This window comes from Micromys minutus (assembly GCF_963924665.1).
Source record: "Micromys minutus genome assembly, chromosome: 33".
NCBI lineage: Eukaryota > Metazoa > Chordata > Mammalia > Rodentia > Muridae > Micromys > Micromys minutus.
In genome coordinates, this window is record NC_137968.1 from 1,475,432 (window position 1) to 1,495,618 (window position 20,187).

General features: G+C 46.2%; 1 protein-coding gene across 1 annotated transcript; it reads left to right on the forward strand.

Annotated features, from left to right (window-relative positions):
* Positions 1-299: 299 nt before the first annotated feature.
* On the forward strand, positions 300-19,669 carry ERICH5 (glutamate rich 5; the record flags this gene model as incomplete). The annotated part of the gene is made up of 3 exons (XM_080909405.1): positions 300-360; positions 17,398-18,417; positions 19,539-19,669. The coding sequence occupies 3 exons, from the start codon at positions 300-302 to the stop codon at positions 19,667-19,669; spliced, it is 1,212 nt and encodes a 403-aa protein (XP_080765531.1).
* Between the last annotated feature and the right edge of the window lie 518 nt (positions 19,670-20,187).

Here is a 20,187-nt window from a genome sequence, read left to right on the forward strand (position 1 = left end):
TCCGCCTCCTGTACAGCGGGTCCCTCGGTTTTAATTGTCCCTGCTCTCTCTTTTCCGCTGGTCCTCCCGCTGTCTGGCACTCTGCCCTCTCCGGCTTTCTCCACCTGTGCATCTCTCGCTTGCCCCTCCAGGCGCGCACCCCGCAGCCAGAGCTCCGCTACGCGTGCGCCCTGAGCGCTTGAGAAAGCAAGATCTCAGAGTTGGAGAAACTTCAGCCGCTAGGTTTGCGGTGAGCGTCGCCTCCACGCCCCGCGACCTATACCTGTGCGGGGCTGGGCCAGGTGACTGCGCTTTGCGCTATGGGCTGCTCCAGCAGCGCCCTCAACAAGGCGGGCGACAGCAGCAGACTTGGCAGCGGAGGTGAGCAAGGGACCCACACCGCACCTGGGGGATTCTACGCGCTGGCTGTCCCCAGATCCAGAGGGTGCGGGCCCCGGCCCAGCCTCGCCAGCAGGGGGAAAGCCCCTTCTCCAACCAGGAGAGCGCAACTGGGAGGGATTCTGGGACTATTGAGAGCTGCGTCTACTGTGGGAGTGAGGCGTGCCCATTCCGGTGCGTCCGGTGTGTGCTAGCTCAGGACGCCAAGGCCAAGAGCTGAGTGCTGCCTTGCCGGTGGGAGCGAAGGTTCTTGGTGCTAAATTACTAACTAAACTAGCTACGACGTCCCCCTCCACCACGCAGATGAGAAATGTCCCATTGGAAGTCCCATTTTGCTCTCCCGTGGACGGTTCTGCATCTCCATGCATATCCCCACCATATAATAGGTTCCCCCTGAGGTTTTGAGAGATCACACTTTTCCCTGGCCTCAATTTATAAATATTCTGGAGACATGTTGTGTGTGATGTAAGGTGGCCATCACTGATTACTGTTAGGAAATTCAGCCAGCACGTTTTGATCCGTGTACACAGATGCTGGAGAGGAACACAAACACGTACAATCATTCTGACGGCAATAAATACTGTAGACAGAACAGACGACGTAGATCAAGGACCTAGGGAGTGACTGGGTTTTACCGTCAGTAGATTATAGAGTTCTTAGATTACAAAGTGCTAGCGTTTTTTTGGACGGTGATAAAACGTTGAGCGCATTCCTTCAAGCGGCTTCTAGTCTCTGTCAAGGCCAGACGTTTTAGGGGGAATTTTACTTTTTTAGTTTTTAAAATTTTTATTTATTTAACGTATATGAGTACACTGTAGCTGTCTTCAGACACAGCAGAAGAGGGCATCAGATCCCATCACAGATGGTTGTGAGCCACCATGTGGTTGCTGGGATTTGAACTCAGGACCTCTGGAAGAGCAGTCAGTGCTCTAACCACTGAGCCATCTCTCCAGCCCAAATTTTACTTTTTTTATTTTTTAAAAAATAACTTTTCACTGGAGTTACTGCAGAAGCAGAGGTTTTCGGTTGTTTTGTTTTGAGGCAGAGAACACAAGATTATCACGCGAGATATTTCAGAATCTAACCAATATGTCCTTCTGAGAAATGTACTGCTGCTACTTTTGTGCAGTGAGCATTGAGATTTCTACCTTCCGTAGATAAGCGGAAAGTGAAGAAGTAGACGATTCAAACCTTCGTCACAGACAATATAAAGACATGGAAAGTTTATTCTAAAACGGTGTCTGCTGACCCCACCCCACCTCTACCACGAGTTCAGAACCCCTCACACCTCAAGGAGCTCCATTAAGGGGCAGTGCAGTTAGAAATTGTTTTCGTGTTTCATGTCTCATTTTATAAAATCAGATGGACTTTTGCCCTTTTCCATGAGAATTCATGAGAAACATAAACAAAGGCGATGTTTTCAGGAGATATTATCACAGCCTCTCTCATCCCCTCTCGGTGGTGTCCTTGGTTAGAGTGAACGCAGCTCAGCGACAGAACAAGTAAGCAGTGTACAAGGTTCAGCACACACGCACATGCACACACACACACACACACGCACACACGTATCCCAGGGAATGTAACTCGAGAGGTGGTAAATGTATCTAATCAATAGAATGGGGTTTAAATTCTCTCATTCGGAAGGCATTTGATCACTATATTAACAATTCATATGAGTTAAACTCTCACTTTTTTTTAATCCTTGGCTCCTTTTGTAAGTTTACATAAATGTTGTTCTGAAAGAAATGTTAAATACTTGCCAACGAATTGGACTATGTAGAAGATTGATTAGTACCTACCATAAACTGCTTAAAACATATACTGAATTAACCATCAGGTGTATTGCCTCTGAGCTTCCATGGGACAATACCTTGGTAATTGAATACCATTGTATGCTCAGCATTTCAAGTTTGTGATCTTAGAGGCCTGATAAATAATTCATTACTCTCTGTACAGCTTAATTTTTAAAAAAAATTCTAGATATAACCCAGGCCTGTGGCCGTGGTGGTGGCTTTTAGATTAAAAACAGTCCACATTTATTAAATGCCAGGAATATGCACCCATTCACCGCATAGTCCAGTGCCTGACAATGTTTAGAATGTGATAGGCTCTTTGGCGAAAAATAGTGTGAAATGTTCTGGTTCTCGGAAGTGCAGGATTGTGAAGGGAAGGGCAGTTAGTCTAAAATAAAATAGCAGGAGACAGTGAAAGACTCCCAAACTCTCACTTCCTTGGTCCAGTCCTAAACTATTATGTCAGAAACTTTGCCAAATCCCACTTAAGTTCCACGGTGAGAGACACCTGCACACCCCCCTCCACCGAATGCCAGTGGTGACACAGCCCTTTAACCCTAGCACTTGGGAGGCAGGGACAGGCAGATCTCTGTGAACTGGAGGCCAGTTTGTTCTACAAAGTGAGTTCCAGGACAGCCAGAGCTGCACAGTGGAATCCTGTCTTGAGAAAGCAAAAACACGGGTCTGCCAAATCTTATTATTTGGGGGTGTTTGTTTGTGTTTGTTTGTTTGTTTGATACAAGGTCTCACTGTATAGCCTGGAACTCAGACTGCTGGCTGTCTTATCACCATGCCCAGTTTCAGGTCTCTCAAATCTTATAAATGTGGTACCTTTCACTTCTACCCTGACAGTAGCCTTAGTTAAGTTCCCTACTGCTCTGCTAAGCATCATGACAAAAAGCAACTTGGGAAAGAGTTTATTTCGGATCACACTTCACCACAGAGGGAAGTTAGGGCAGAACTCACGGCAGGAACTTAGAGGCAGGAACTGAAACAGAAGCCACTGAGGGTGGTACTTATGGGCTTGTTCCTCGTGGTTTGCTCCACCTGCTTTTATATCGTCTGCCCTGGGATGGTGATGCCTACAGTAAGCTGAACCTACCCACATCAGCAATCTTCTCACAGGCTAGCCCATAGGCTAATCAGTTAGGGGCATTTTCTCAGTTGAGGTTTCTGCATCCCAAGTGACTCTAGCTTGTGTCAAGTTGTAAAACAAGCAAACGAACGAGCAAAACCTATCCAAGACAACTGCTAAGAACAAGATGTCAGGGCAGTATTTTTCCCTTCCTGCAGCTAAGCAGCAAAATTCAACAGACTATTTTATCAGCGGGCTTTTGGGGAGGGGTTTAATGTTTTTAAAAAGAGGTATATTTATTTTGTTTTATACGCCTGAGTGTTTCACCTGCGTGTATGTATGCGGACCATGTATATACCGCACCCAGGGAGGTCAGAAGAGAGCGTTTGAGCCCTGAGAACGGTGTTACACGTAGTTATGAGCCGCCATGCTGGTGCTTGGAACGGAACATGGGTCTTCTGTAACCAGTGCTCTAAATCACCGAATTATTCTCCAGCCTGCCTGGGAAGTGTTTTAAAGAAGCCACTTCTGATGATATAGGAAGTGCCATCAAATTCTGACCACAATTTTCTAAGTGCTCGGCTTGCAAGCAACACAGTGTACTAGGAACCGTTGTACCTCCTCCAGTCTCCAATAACAGAGTGAGATGAACTCGTACGGGGTTTTGCCTCTAATATTTTAGGTTTCCTTAAACACAGCAAATGATACATTTTGTTCAGTGGGTAAAGCAGTTACCTGACAACCTGTGTCCCAACCCCAGACACGTGAAAAGGTAGACAGAGAGAGCTGAGCTTCAAGGTTGTCCTCTGACCTTTATATTTGTATGATGGTACAGTGAAGTCCACATCATGAACCAGGCGTGGTGGTGCACGCCTTTAACCCCAGCAGAGGTAGGCAGAGCTCTGAATTTGGGGCTAGCCTAGTCTACAGACAGGCTTCCAGGACAGCCAGGGTTACACAGAGAAACCCTGTCTTGAAAAACAGAGAGAAAAGGAAGGGAGGGAGGGAGGGAAGGAGGAAGGAAAGGAAAACCTCATCCTGTTGTATATTTAAATGTAGATAATTAAGACATTCTTTAAAGTTGCTGTCGGTAATTATCTGTTGAACTTCATTTAACCCTGACGAGAACGCTGTAACTAAAATTATGCTCATTTCTACTTTACAGAGACGTACAAATAATTTACCACAGGTCAGGTCTGCCTAAGCTTGGAGCGGAGCTCCGTGCAGAGGTTTTTGAGCCAGTTTGTGATGACTATGATTAACTGTGTTTGTATCCGATCACTCTGGATCCCCATTTGGTATGCGGTCACTCTGGAAACAGCCAAAGAAATACACTAAAAAGTACTTATTCTCATACCTAGGGTTTATGCAAATATTATAGAACATATATCATATGTTATTTATAAATATGTATTGCATAAAAATATGCTATATCATACTGTTGTATAAATATGTAACTTACATTGTATATTAGTATACTATACCCTATATTACTATTACATATTTATAATATATTAGTATATATTTCTTTTGTTTCCATAGCAAGTACTTCATACTTAATAGGGATTTAAAGTGATTTGGGGCATACAATATAAATATATCACAAGTACAACACCTATTATAATTCCTAAGACTTGGGGAAGTAGAAATATTTGGAGCACATTTCTGATCTTAAGGACTTTTTAAAAGCTACATGTGCCTGTGAGTGTAGGTGCCTGTGAGCTGTCTCTCTGACTTCCCAACTTTCTCTGTTGAGATAATTCTCCAACTGAATCTAAAGATCACAGGACTACGTTGGTTTGGCCAGTGAGCTTCGGAGATGTGTCTGGCACTTCAGTTCTGAGATTATAGGTGCCATCTCTGGGTGGTTCTGGGATTTGAACTCAGGTCCTTGTGCTTGTCTGGCACTTTACAAACTAACCTATTTTCCTGGACCCAGAAGACCCTATTTTCTAGGCTCAAATGCCAATCAAGGTGAGACTGGTTAGTTAGTTAGTGGGAGGCACAGGAATAATGTGTTCCGGTAATGGTGGGTGGATGTTTGCTGGAACTCAGTTCCCCACCTACCCGTAGGTCTGTCCATCACCCCTGAAGCCAAGGCACTAGTATGTGCCTTAGGGACAGAGGAGAATGGCCCCTGGCTGCTCCAGGGGTGCTCCCAGGTTTGCTACCATGCCATTTGCATATTTATTTAGAAAACTGTGAAGAGAGAGGTTTTTGTTTGGGGAAGAAAGGATAAATACGCACAGGCGAGAGTTTCTTAAGTTTGTTGGAGTACATTCTAAGTATTACAGCCATTTCTGGTCTACCGGGGTCTGAGCATGAGGCTCGTATCTGCTTCAGAGGCTTTAATGTCTCCCGTGGTCTCCCCAGCCTCCTCCCCACCCCGCCAGCTCCTTGCTGACCTGAGTAATGGCTGTTCCTGATATAAATGCCGGGGCTCCCCACCTCTACGGTTTACAGTTTAAGCACCGATGTGGACAAAATAAACACGGGGTAATTATTGATGAATCTATTGCCAGGTTAATGTGTACGTTTCCGCCGACAGGTATAATCGCCCGTGTGTTCTAACAGGAACTTGCACTAGCTGCTCGGAGTCTGTTCCCTAGGCAATCTGGGAGGTTCGAATTTCACGTGGTGAGAAAACGGCCTTCGGAAAGGTCTTTGTCCAGCCTTCAACTAATATTTCCACACACGGACACTTCAGTCTTTATCAGATTATTGTAGCATTGTAATTGAAGGGCATCACCCAAAATCAACATCAACTCATAGTTTTTTTCCCCTTCGGTATAGATACTGTATGAATGGGATTTTTTTTTTTTTTTTTTTTTTTTTTTTTTTTTTAACGTGCTAGAAGTCTCTGGACTGAGTTTGGAATGCTCGAAATGCCTTTGGCATGGACCTAGGTATTCCACGCTTCTACTTTGGATAAAATGTAGGGAATGCCGATATATGGGTCAAAATGTGAAGTTTTTGAAAAAGGTATGGGAAATTATTACCCTCCCCCGCCAGCGCCACCTCGGTTGTCCCGTTGTTCCGTGTTTTGTTGGGGATATGTTTTGTTTGGTTTTAAACTCCCACGCTGTAGCTCAGGCTAGCCTCGAATTCAACGGCTAGCCCATGCTGCCTCCACGCCATGAGGCCTCCTGCCTCTGCTCTCTAAGAGCTAAGATTACGGGAATGCCATCCCCACAGAAGTGGGTTCTGAGTTTTCGTTTGCTTGTTTTTCAATGGCTTGTTTTTGTACATTTGTCCCTTGAGTTTTGTTTTGATTTTTCATTTTTTGTATTTTTTTCCTTTTATTGAAAGTAGATTCCCCCCCCCCACACACAGCATTTCCTGATTAGGCTTTCTCCTCCATTTCCTCCTCCTAGTTCCCTCCTACCTCCCTCCGATCTGGGTCCATTCGTTTCTGCCTCTCAGAAAGCAAACACGAGATACTAATAAAGTAAGATAACACAAAACTTCACAGATCAGAGTAGGAAAAAACAGACAGAAGGAAAGAACCCAAAAAAAGACACAAGAAACAGACTCAGGAATCCTAAGAAACGCTGGAGGCCATACTGTCTGTGCAAAGAATCTGCAGGGTAAAAAGACGGAAGAAAATTATAAATAAAATAAAAACAAACAAGATAATTTTTTAAGGGAAAACTTCTGACATTGTAAGACAAGGAACCTCCAAAAATGTCCTTCACTTCATTTTCTTTTTTTGAAGATTTATTTATTATATAAGTACACTGTCGCTGTCTTCAGACACACCAGAAGAGGGCATCAGATCCCATTACAGATGGTCGTGAACCACCATGTGGTGCTGGGATTTGAACTCGGGACCTCTGGAAGAGCAGTCAGTGCTCTAACCACTGAGCAGTCTCTCCAGCTTGAGTTCATTTTCTGTTGGCATCTACCACTGGGCGTGCAGCCTATCCTTGAGAGTAGTTTGTTTCTGTGTAAGTCTCCCTTGGATTAAACTAGATTTTCATTAGCAATTGGTTATGAATTGGAGAGAGCTTCTGGGAGAGGTATGGCGTATGTGTCTCAGCTGTAGGACCCCAGAGACAGGCAGGCTCTGGTTCTGAGACAGGGTCACACTATGCAGGCCAGGTTGGTGAGCCCCCTGACTCAGTATCATAGATGCTGGGGTTGTAAATGTTTACCACCACCCTCAGCTGGTAGGTTTTTTTTTTTTTTTTTTTTTTTTTTTTTTAATGCATTGCAGGTAGTCTTTTCTTGGCTTTGTTTGTAAAACACAGTGTATCTACCCACAGTTTTTCTAGTCCTAACAAGAGAGAAGCACTGTTATCCCTTCTATACCTACAAAATAATCTGTTGTGTGACTTATTTGGCTAGTCCCCTACTGGGAGACATCTGATCTCTCTCAGGTCTTTTCTTTTGTGAACGAGGTTGTGGTGAATTCCTTTGTGCGTCCGTCATTTTGAACAAGTGCAAGCCTATCTGTAGACCGTTCCCAGAAGCGGCATTACTAGGTCGAAGGTGGCACACGTTTATAATTTTGATAGAAAGTGGCCTAAAGGCCTCCATGACAGTATTGTACGTTTACAACCTCAGCACCGAGCCTTTCTCACAAGAGAAACCTTTCAGACACTTACACAGCTAGGTCAACGCACAAGCAGGCAGGATGCAGGAAAGAGGCCAACCGCTTGATTCCAAATCCCTCTTGTGCTTTTAGTGCCTGAGAGGTCTTGGAGCAAACATGAGAACCAAATATACCTGGAAACTAAAGCTATGTGGGGAGGAGTAACCTGCCAGACGGTGGGATGTACTAGGCTACCACGTACGCCCATGTGCGACCCCATAGCTTCCACTTAGCCGGCAGTTCACCTGCAGTCTAGCCCAGTGTCAACATGTGTTTTGCCACATCACAACCTTATATGTAGGAAAAGTGGGGTCGGTAACTGCCGAGAGAGACTGGAGAGTCAGGTGGGTTTAACTGGAGTCTGTCAGAAAGGCAGAAGAAGCGTGAGGATTCTAGAGACGCAGACAAGGGGAAGGGAGCTCGGGCTGGGGCTGGGAGGAAGGCAAGCAGTAAAACAAAGCTTCATTCAAGCTTTCAGGCAGTTTCATTTCTGTGTTAATGTTTCACAGCATCAAGTCTGAAAAGATATCACAGCGCCTGGGAGGTTTACTCAAAGCTTTCCTAATATTTGCCGAAAAGCATCAAACTCTACTAGTAGTACGCCTGAGATCTAGTGTGTGTGTGTGTGTGTGTGTTGGTACTGCTGGGTCATAATTGTGGTTTTTTTTCCATTAATTTATTTATTTGCTTCGAATACCAATATCTGCCCCCCTCCTCCTAGACTCCCCTCCCACAGCTCCCTCCTCCTCATTCCCCCCTCTCCTTCTGCCCTGAGAATGGGAAGGGCCCACCCCTGGGTATCACGCCACCCTGCCACATCAAGTTCCTGCAGGACAAGGTGCATCCTCTCCCACTGAGGCCAGACAAGGCAGCCCAGTTAGGGAAACAGGTTCCAGAGACAGGCAACAGATCCAGGGACAGCCCCCATTACAGTTGTTGGGGGACCTGCATGAAGACCAAGCTGAAAATCTGCTACATGTATGTGGAGGCTTGCCTAGGTCCAGCCCAGGCTAGCTCTTGGGATGGTGGTTCAGTCTCCGGGAACCCCCAAGGGCCGAGGTTAGTTGACACTGTTGGTCCCCCTGTGGAGTTCCTGTCCTCTTCAGGTCCTTCAATCTTCCCCTAACTCTTCCATAGACTCACTGGGCCCCATCTACTGTTTGGCTGTGGGTTTCTGCGTCCGCTTCCATCAGCTGCTGGGCGGGGCCTCTCAGAGTTACGCTAGGCATAATTGTTTTTTAAGTGATATACTAGAATCAAGTATTGACCCAGGAGTGCAAATGTCTCCCAAGTGCCACATGACCTTAGAGGCTTTGGAAATCACCTTCTTTGACCCTCCCCTTGGGGATTTCCTTAAAGTTTCTAGAGTGTATTTTTGGGAGAGTATTGTATGCTTCCGTATAAGTCTAAGGATATCCAACTTTGCCTTTAGGACTGAAGTTTTTTTTTTTTTTTTAACGTGCCCCTAGGAATCCAGCAGAAGATGGGGAGGAAGGATTGTAGGAGCCAGAGGGGTCGAGGGACAGTACAAGAGAGCTCACAGAATCGACTAACCTGGCTCATAGAGTTTCACAGAGACTGAACCGCCAACCAGGGAACCTGCATGGCACTGACCTAGGCAATGACCTCTGAGTATATGTTACAGATGTATAGCTGGGTCTTCTTGCAGGACTCCTACCAGTAGGAGCGGGGGGGGGGGGGCTGTCTCTGACTCTTTTGCCTGCTTTTGAGACCCCTTTCCTTATACTGGGCCACCTCATCCAGCCTTAATGGTCTTACTACAAGTTGATATGCCATGTTTGGTTAACATCCATGAGAGGCCTGCCCTCTTCTGATGAGAAACAGGAGGAATGGAGTGGGAGTTTGTGGGGAGGGAAAGTAGGGGAGGGACTGAGAGGAGAGGAGAGAGAAGAAGCTCTTTAGTCAGAATGTAAAATAATAATAATAATAATAATAATAATAATAATAAACATTTAAAAATGCCCCTAGGAACTGAGCTTTGCCAGTGTGTTTTACTGTGTGCCATCTGTGTTGTGTGTTTTACTGTGTGCTATCTGCATTGTGTGTTTTACTGTGTGCTATCTGTGTTGTGTGTTTTATTGTGTGCTATCTGTGTTGTGTGTTTTACTGTGTGCTATCTGTGTTGTGTGTTTTATTGTGTGCTATCTGTGTTGTGTGTTTTACTGTGTGCTATCTGCATTGTGTGTTTTACTGTGCGCTATCTGTGTTGTGTGTTTTACTGTGTGCTATCTGCATTGTGTGTTTTACTGTGCGCTATCTGTGTTGTGTGTTTTACTGTGTGCTATCTGTGTTGTGTGTTTTACTGCGTGCTATCTGTGTTGTGTGTTTTACTGTGTGCTATCTGTGTTGTGTGTTTTACTGTGCGTTATCTGTGTTGTGTGTTTTACTGTGTGCTATCTGTGTTGTGTGTTTTACTGTGCGCTATCTGTGTTGTGTGTCTGTTTCTCAGTCTGTGGGAATGAATGACTTACAGTGTGCTGGTGACTCTTCAGCCCTCAACAAACAGCCAGCCAGGGGGCAACAGCCCATGTCCTTAGGGAGCAGCTTTCTTTGCCACAGTCTGTGTGTCAGGACATGAAAGGCGGCCATTTCTACCACTCCACTCTGGCTGAGACCCTTCTGTGGTCAGCTGCCCTAAACTGGTAAAGACCCATGCTGTGGCATTCTCCTTAAAACATTCTTTTTCTCATTCTTCTCTATAGTCATAATAACGATAATGGATTCTTAATTTTTTTTGTCTATAAGTTGGTTTTCTCGTCTTTTTATATTTTCCCGTTGCTCTGATAAAAAATATGTATTTTCTTTCGGTTAATTCTTTTTCTTCTTCTAGATTAGATGGAGATAGCAAACTCTGGTTATCTGTGCTCTTTGTGGGGAGGGGCACGTGTTTCTGTTTGTGTATGTGTCTCTACACGCCGAGAGATGGCACACATCAGGGACTGAGATTATAGGTTCTGGAGACTGGACACACAGCTCAGAGGTTGAGAGCGTGCGCTGCTCTTGCAGAGGATCTGGATTCGGTCCCCAGAACCTCTGTGGGGAGGCTCACACCTGTACCTCCAGCCCCAGAGCATCCAGTATCCTTTTCTAGTCACCTTGGGCACCGCGCTCATGAACACAACCCCATCCCCACCCGTTATAGACACATAATTTTCAAATCAGGGGCCGGGGAGATGGCTCAGCACCAACTGCCCTTCCAGATGACCCAAATTCAGTTCCCAGCACCCGTGTAGTGGCTCACAACTGTAATCCAGTTCCAGACATCCAATAACTACTTCTGGCCTCTAAAGGCATCGCAGGACTGGAGAGATGGCTCAGTGGTTAGAGCACTGACTGCTCTTCCAGAGGTCCTGAGTTCAATTCCCAGCAACCACATGGTGGCTCACAACCATCTGTAATGGGATCTGATGCCCTCTTCTGGTGCGTCTGAAGACAGCAACAGTGTACTCATATACACAAAATAAATAAAAATCGTTTTTTTTTGTTTTTTTTTTAAATGAAGGCCTTGCTGTCATGTGCATATACTATCCCCACGGACACGCACATAGTAAAAAAATAGTAAAAATAATTTTGTAGAAAATTAAAAAATGAATCTATATTAAAAGAGAACGTAGGTGATCTGGGTATAGTGGTGCACACATTCAATCCCAGCACTCTGGAGACAGAGGCAGGTGGGTCTCTGTGCTCGAGGCCAGCCTGATCTACGTAATGCGTTTCAGGCTAGCCGGGACTGCATAGAGAGACCCAGTCAAACAAAACAAAACAAGCATGTAGGTTCTGCAGGTGTGGCAGCCGTACAAAGTTGTGATCCCAGCACTAGGAATCTGTGCACAGAACAGTAGTCCCTGTTTTTCAATAATGGAGCTAAAAGAAAGAATATGGGTCTATGAAGGGACCATCTGGGCTCAAATCCTGGTTCAGAACCACTCACTAATTGTGTTACCTTGAACCAGTCACTCCTTGTGCCTAATAGTGATATCTATTTCCAGAAGTTCTCCTGAGGAATCGACCGGTTAACATACACAGTGCATCTAGACAGAGATTAAATACTGCCCAAGACAGGGAAATGCAGCCCACTACCTGGATTTGTAAGTCAAGTTTCAGTGGAACACAGACCTAAACATGGATGACGCGTTGTCTGTGGCTGCTTTCTCAGTACAGCAAGAAGAGAAATCTTGTATTAAAATGTCTAACAGGTAGTTAGAAAACATTGTTTCCCCCCATTCATTAATTAATGTATGTTTCCACTTTACATCCCAGTCACTGCCCGCCTTCCACCTTACATGATTCCTCCGCTCCCCAAAACACTGCTTTTAAAAAATGTAATCTCTATAGGTCTTTTTCGTTAATATGTTGTTCAATTCCATGACATGTTGCTTAAATTCACCTCTGCTCAAAATGAGGACCCTGTTCATATCTTCTGGTAGATAGAGAGCGTCCTACTTTGGGGGTGGGATTGGAGTCGTGGTAACAGGACAACACGTTCACACACTGTGCTGTAGAAGGGCCCGGTACAGCCACGCAGAATAGCTCCCTGGTGTTGCTGGGATGGGGAGGGGTCTTCCCGGAATAAGACTGGGACGAGAGCGAGGGAAATGGGCACGGTGGGCAGATTCACCCTGTGCCACTGTTGCTCCAAAGCTGCCTAATAGTAGGTTATCGTGACTAAGCTTAGGAGACAGATGGGAGGCCATGACCTGAGAGGTAGAGCCTCTCCGTGGACGAATGAAAAGTTCTCAGAACCCACCGAGAGCATCTCCCGGGGATACTGTAGAAGTCTGTGAAGACAGGCTGAGGCCTTTGGGTTTGTGTGTGGCTCAGCCCACGGAATGTTGGCCTCGGGTGTTTCTCCTTGCTGGGTAGGAAGCTTTCATTTCCAATCAGGGGAATGAACTTGACTGGAAAAGCTCCCACCATAATGTGAGTTTCAGGTATGTTAGCTGCGGCTCTAATCCTTCCGGTAATGCGGCCTGGTATTTAGTTTCTTTGTGTGCCCGTTACAACCCCGCTGGCGACAAGGTTGAGCTGTCACAACTCATTTGTGCTCCGGCCAGTTTAGAGCAGAGTCAGACACAGTCAGCAGCGGAGGATTAGGGTAAGATTGGATGAAACCGAGGGCTCAGAAAGCAGACACCTCTTCAACCAGTTCTGGGTGTGGAGCCAGTGCCTCTGTCCTCAGAGCCGATTACAGATGACGTAGGGCTAGGTACCAAAATATGAGTAGCTCATGTCAGGGAGCCAGAGGAATGCACTGCTTTATCTACCTCAAGGACGGGGTTCACGTGGAGTGAATGGAGATGCTCGCGTGCCAGATACTACACAAGGACCAAGTTGTGGTTGGTGAGGAAGTGGGTATTGTTTACATTTTCCTACAGACAGGAAGCCCTAAGAGAGCAGGGAAGAGCCCTTCCTTGTAGCCTGATATCATCCCCGTGCCCAGCCCAGAGCCTGCCTATGACGGAGGCCGAAGAAAACTTGATAAAAAATGAAATCGGGCTGGAGGGATGGCTCAGTGGTTAGAGCACTGGCTGCTCTTCCAGAGGTCCTGAGTTCAAATCCCAGCAACCACATGGTGACTCACAATCATCTGGAATGGGCTCTGATGGCCTCTTCTGGTGTCTGGTGACAGCTATAGTGCACTCATATACATAAAATAAATAAATAAACAAATAAACCGTTCTTTAAAAAAATGAAATTGAAGCTGCACATAGAACAAAACGCTTTTTATGTTTAATTTTAAAAATCATTTTTATTCTTTTTAGTTACGCACATGGATGTGTCAGTGTGCGTGGGAATGGGCGTAGGGGTCTGTAGAGGCCAGAGGTGTCTGGCTTTGGAGATGGAGGTATAGGTGGTTTGTGAGCCAACCAGATGTTACTGCAAGGGATCAAGCTGGGTCCTCCCGAGAGTAGCACACATTCTCTTAACCTCTGAGCCATCTCGGTTTTGTTTTTGGTTTCTGTGGGGAGTTTTTGTTGTTGTTTTTCTGTGTAGAAGTTACCAGCAGCATATTTCGAGGTCAGTCAACTCCGACCAAATTGTTGCTGCCATCGTGACGACGGTTCCGTTGTCCGTCCCTGATCACGCTCCCAAGCCCATCAGAACACTACACTTTGGTTGGCCAGTCTTGTCGACTCAGTGTGTTTAGGGGACCGAGTACCAAAGCCCTCTTGTGCTGCGGTTCATTCTTTATGTTGCAAGGGTCAGATAAGAGATTTAACTAATAAAGAGTAACAGCTGTATTTTACGCTCATTAAGTTGCTCAGAGATGGATGCTGGTTTAACTCGGATATTGTCTAGATTACTTAACCCTCACCTTGTGCTATCAGGTGCTTCTGTTAGACTTATTTAGCAAAAGGAGTGAAGTCTACACATTTAACTTTTTTTGTGAAGTGTATCTGCTGTTAAAAATTATACATAATAACCCGTTCCTGTGATTTGGGTGTGGTAGCACCTTCCCTCCCTCCAGAAGGGTCACACCTGGGGAAGGCACCCAGATGCCACAGGTGGGTGAACACGGCTTGCTCCATTTCACTGACAGTCCTAATCACCATGGTAACTGTTACATCAGGAAATGTCACTGGGCAAACATCTGTGATTAATACAGTACCGCACTGAGACGCTCACTCCTGAGGGCAGTTCCTGCCGGGACAGCCTCGTATGGGGGCAAAGTGAGTTGTTTTCTTATCATGGTGGGTTTCTTTGTGGTCCTGAGAAAGCACCGTCAGCACGCTGCCTCTCTTACTGTTGTTTGGAAAGTTTCCCTCAGGCCGAACGAGGAAGGGGAGGGAGAAGAGAGACTTCTCTCCGTTTGGCCATGAGCCCTTAACACTGACAGACTGTGTCTGATTGCTCTGAACACTGGTACTTAGCCGTGGTTTTCATTTCTGGACCTTCCTGTGAGAATCACAGTCTGCAGAACAAGGTGGAGCAATACATGGCTCTCTGTTTCTCTGCACACCCCCACCCGCCCCATCCCTGCACCCTCTTTTTGGCTTTATGCCCTTTCTAGACACAAGTAACATGCATTTTGGTCAAGATCTGGCTGCTTCCAGACATTGCCTTTCTACCCGCCCCCACCACATGCGTCAGGCACAACCATGCAGGTCTCTTTCTCTCAACCCAAATCCTTTACATATATATATATATTTATCTTCAGGATCCACGTGATTATTCAGTGGTAGCCAAGACTCTCCCTTGTGCAGCCTTTACACCCAGCGTTTATCCCCCTTTCTGGGTCCTAGAGCACTAAACGAAACCCCTACCCCTAAGAAGGAGGCTTTTTAAAATCTGTATCTGAGCCACACACTCCCATGTTGACAGGTTTTTTTTCCTACATTATTTTATTATTTTGAAGTTAGCAGATTGGGGGAGTATTGTTGATGTACCGATGGTATATCCTGCACATTTACCATGGCACTTCAGCAAGTTTGGCACATGTGTGGACCAACCAATGTACCCATCGCGGTCAGCAATCTCGATTGAGACTGTTTCTGTTTTTCCACATGTTTCCTCATGCCTCTTGGAAATCTCCCGTCCCATCCTGTCCCAGTTCTAGCTCTGCACGTATCACTGATAAGCAGGTCGGAATATTTTCTAGTTTATTAAAAAAAAAAAAAACAAAACTGTGGTCATACAGTATATATTCTGTCTTCTTTCACGAAGCATTTTTTAAAAAAATTCTTTGAAATTTAATCTTGAAAATTAGTGAACCCAGGCTGTTGCACTTATCGATTTCTGTCTTCATTTGTTTGAGTCCGGTCCCACTGTGTGGGCCTGGCTGGCCTGGAACTTGTGGTCTCCCTGCCTCCTGATCGCTGAGACTCCAGGTGTACATCACTAAGTTTGGTGTAAGCACTCCACTGTGTGAACGTCCCGCAATATGCCCGTTAGTCTCCTGATGAAAATGTAACACGTATGTATAGTATGCATCTCCCTGTAAGCACCTGCTTTCTCCTGGCAGAATAAGAGAGAAACGGCTGTGCTCTGTGCTGACTTTGCTGCTGAGAACTGAGCCCAGGGTCTTGTGCACGCTGAGCACACGCAGTCCTTCCGAGCCGAGCCCTAATCTATCTGTTTATCATTTTAGGAAAGCCCCGTTCACAAGTGTTGTTTTTCAGTCTGGGCTCATCAGCGCCACCTATAGGCCAGGCCCCTCCACGCTCTTACCCCAGCCCCGAATTCGAGTTACCCTTCCTGGAAGCCTCCAGATCCTCTAGTGCGTTCTTTAGGAACTCCAAAGAAGCTGTTCCGTACCGTCCGGTGCTTGCCAGATCTCTCCCCACAGAGCTGAAATACCTCAGGGTTTAAAATATCCTAAAGTACAATTCATTTGGATATCTAGAGAAAAGACATTCTTCCAGCAGGGTGTGATGGGGGAACGCTGATAAGCCTAGGACTGGGAGGCTGAACCCGGATGGAAGCTGAACCCAGAGCATCCTGTGCAGACGCCAACCTGTGTCAAACAAACATCCTCCCCAAACAACTAACAGAAAGACACTGTGTGTTCCTAGAGAGGTGGGATGGGAGAGGAGAGGGTTCCTAGAGAGGAGACCTGAGAATTACTTAACTCCCCTGGGGACCAGGAAATGCATCTTTCTTATTTTAATAATTTTATTTATATTTATTCATTCATTCATTCATTATATATAAGTCCACTGTAGCTGTCTTCAGACACACCAGAAGAGGGCATCAGATCCCATTACAGATGGTTGTGAGCCACCATGTGGTTGCTGGGATTTGAACTCAGGACCTCTGGAAGAGCAGTCAGTGCTCTTAACCACTGAGCCATCTCTCCAGCCCCAGGAAACAGATCTTTACATCATGGGTATATATAACTGGGCTGGGAAAAGAGAAGAGAGACTAAGGAAAAACATCCCTTTAGAAGCAGGGGAGGGGCTGGAGAGATGGCTCAGAGGTTAAAACCTCTTCCAGGTCAGAGATCATGAGTTCTATTTAGTAATGTGTACTGGTGACCACGTAAATCATGTAGTCACATGTCAAAATTTGCAGACTGCGCAGATGCAGATGCAGGACCTAGAACAGCCCTAAGAGAACCACGTGCTTCCCCGTGTTCTGGATTTCACATACCTCTGTCCACCTAACATGAAAGGAAACTCAGGCTAAGCTGTTCCTACGCTTTGCAGGATACTCGGCCTTTACCTATGAAGGCGTCTTTATCGTGGAGTCTTTCCTTTTCATTAAGGAACCCTGAGTTCAATAGCCCAAGGACCGCACAAGGAACGCTAAAGAGTCAGATAGAGCGAGAGCAAGAGAAGCATGTAATTGAGAAAAATTAGTATATGGGACAGATGCCTTGACAGGGTGCACTGGAGGAAGCCAGGTTAGAGAACTCTGTTGCTGGGGGTGAGCACTTTGTGCTGACAGTATTAAAGGGCTTTGGTCAGAAGTGATGGTTGTGGTTTGATATAACCATTAAATCTACTTGGTACCAATTAACTTTCCCAAGATGGCTAAATAACACAATTCTGTTCTCTCTTTCCTATTCATTTTTTTTCAACTAAATGGTCAAAAAGTACCTTCGAGTGAGAACTCTTCCGCTGTAGAACAAAACAAGTTCTGTGTAGCCCAACCCAAGCCATGCGCACCAGGAAGAGAAGCTGCCTTTCATGGCAACGCACAAAGGGAAAGACATCCTCCGCTAGAAAAGCCCAAGGCTTCGGTGGTGCCCACAGCCAATGGTGTCAAATCCTACCACCAACCATCTCTGGAAAACGATGAGATTCCTGGAAAGGAAGCTATAGATCACTCAAGACCCACAGAGAAGACTGAACCTCTAGTTCAAGGAGGAGAGTGTGAGCTACCTCAGCCTGGAGGCAAAGACGACACGCTGGGGGCTGAGGAACTGAAGAAAGATATGGAAACAAGGACAGAGGTCCAGTCTCTAAAAGGAGATGCTGAGACTGAGCCTCTGAAGATGTCAGCAGAGAGGGGCTCCCCTGGAGCAGGGGAAGACGCCGAGGCTGCAACAATTAAGTTTCTACAAATAGCCGAGAACATTCTGCCCCTGGAAACAGCTCAGGAGCCACCTCCTGAGGAAGCAACGAGAAAGGATATACAGCCCCGGATTCCCAAAGAGAACAGCTCTCCAGAAATACAGGAAGGATATCAGCCTGTGGGAAAAGTCGAGCAAAAGGAATCTCAAGAGATCCCGAGGAAGGACATGGAGTTCCAACTTCTAGAAACAACTCCCAAAGAGAACAGCTCTCCAGAAATCGCAGAGGGGAACCAGTCGGCAGGAAGCAGTGAGAAGGTGCAACTCTCAGAGGCACCAGGTGAAGCTGAGCCCCAAGTTCTAGAAATGGTTCTCAAGGAGAACGGAACACCACGGGTGCCAGACAGAAGCCAGCTAGCGCCATCACCTGTAATGGACAAGTCACCCTGCGACGCTCCCGATGGTATCAGAGACGCCAATGAATCTCAACCTCAAGTAACAGGTGGAAACAGGGAACAGCCGGCCGGAGCCGCAGAGACGACAGCAAAGGTGGAACTAGCGGGAGAAATCCACTTGGAGAAAGAAGAGCAACACATTGAAGGTAAATGGAGGGTCCACCTGCTTGGACAGGTTCCAAGGGGACAGAGGCCAGCCGTGGGGACAGGGCTGAAGTTCACTTGACCCCAACACGGAAGACTTCTGTTTACTTGGGGAACATTCTGTCATGGCTTTAATTCAGCTCCCAGCAAATTATTTCTAAGACACAAGCTGTGTCAACATTTTTTAAAATTACTTTATTATTAGTATCTCTACCCGGATGCCCGAGTCCATGTGGGTGTGTACAGTGTGCACAAGTGTGTGAGCCAAGCAGTACAGACATGCTCTGTTTCAAGCAGCTTCTTACACAGGGGCTAGGGACTTGAACCGGGTCCTCCTGTTTGTGTTTCCAGCGCTCGTATCCACCGAGGCATCTCTTCATCTCCAAACAAAACTTGTGTCTCTTAGGGGATTTTGCATCTTGGCTTTACAAGCAGGCCAGGGCCCAGGATGTTAAGTGACGTGACATTGGCCCGTCAGAGACTTTGGGTAATGGGAATACTGGTATGGCAGCCCAGAAGAGACCTACTGTGTAGACCTCGAGGGCAAACATTGTCCCCAGTGGAGTCAGATGTTTTCAGTGCGTCTTTTATTTGGCTTACACTTCCATGTCATGGCCCACCACGGGAGGAAGTCAGGACAGGAACTCAAGCAGGGCAGGAACCTGGAGACAGGAGCTGATGCAGAGGGGGTGCTGCTTGCTGGTTTGTTTATCCATGGCTTGCTTAGTCTGCTTATAGAGAGCCCAGGCCCACCAACCGGGGGAAGACACCGCCCACAAAGGGCTGGGCCAGGGATGGCTCCACCCACAATGGGCTGGGCCAGGGATGCTCCACCCACAATGGGCTGGGCCAGGGATGCTCCACCCACAATGGGCTGGGCCAGGGATGCTCCACCCACAATGGGCTGGGCCAGGGATGCTCCACCCACAATGGGCTGGGCCCTCTCCACATCGATCACCAATTAAGACAATGCATTTGAGGTTGGATCACATGGAAGCTTTTTTCTCAGTTGATGCTCCCTCCTTTCAAATAATGCTGTTGTGTCAGGTGGACAAGAAAGACCAGCCGGGACACACCGCTCAGCAAAGCGTCTCTTATTGTCTCCTTTGGTTGCCTTTTCTAGGCGAGACAGGAGAGAAAGTGGAATCGGAGATGAAGGATGAGAAACAGAGTGAAGAAGCTGAAACCAAAGAGGAAGAAACGGGAGAAGCTGTGGATCTTGGAGCAGCAGGGGCCAGCGGCAGAAGGGCTTAGTGTGAAGAGTGTTAGACCAAAGGGCAGGGATGTTTGAAGCTGGGAGGGCGGGCACCACCTTTTTGTGGCCTTTTGGTTTATGCAGGGAGTGTAGCTTTAGAACGTAGGAACCCAGAGAACGATGCTGGTTTTTGTTGTTTACGCCATAAAACTGCTAAGACACAGTTTTTTTTTTTTTTTTTTTTTTTTTTTTTTTTTTTTTTTTTTTTTGGGTTCCTAGAATAATTATGAATTCAACGTGACAATAGCTAGGGACAATCAAAACTGTAAGATTGCTGGAGAGTGTGAAGTCAATTTTCGTCCCTGTAGCCACGGGGCCATTCAGGATAAAATGAGGCCCTAAAAGGAAAGTATAAACTTTTAAATTTAGGTCGCTAGAGAGAGGGACTAGCAAATTTTGAGGAATGCATGGTAAGAGAGTTGTGCAATTATCACGGTGATGGAACAATACTAAATATCTAATATTCCTATCCTGGAATAGAAATTAGACTGAAGGGAACCTTAGGGAGCCTGTATTC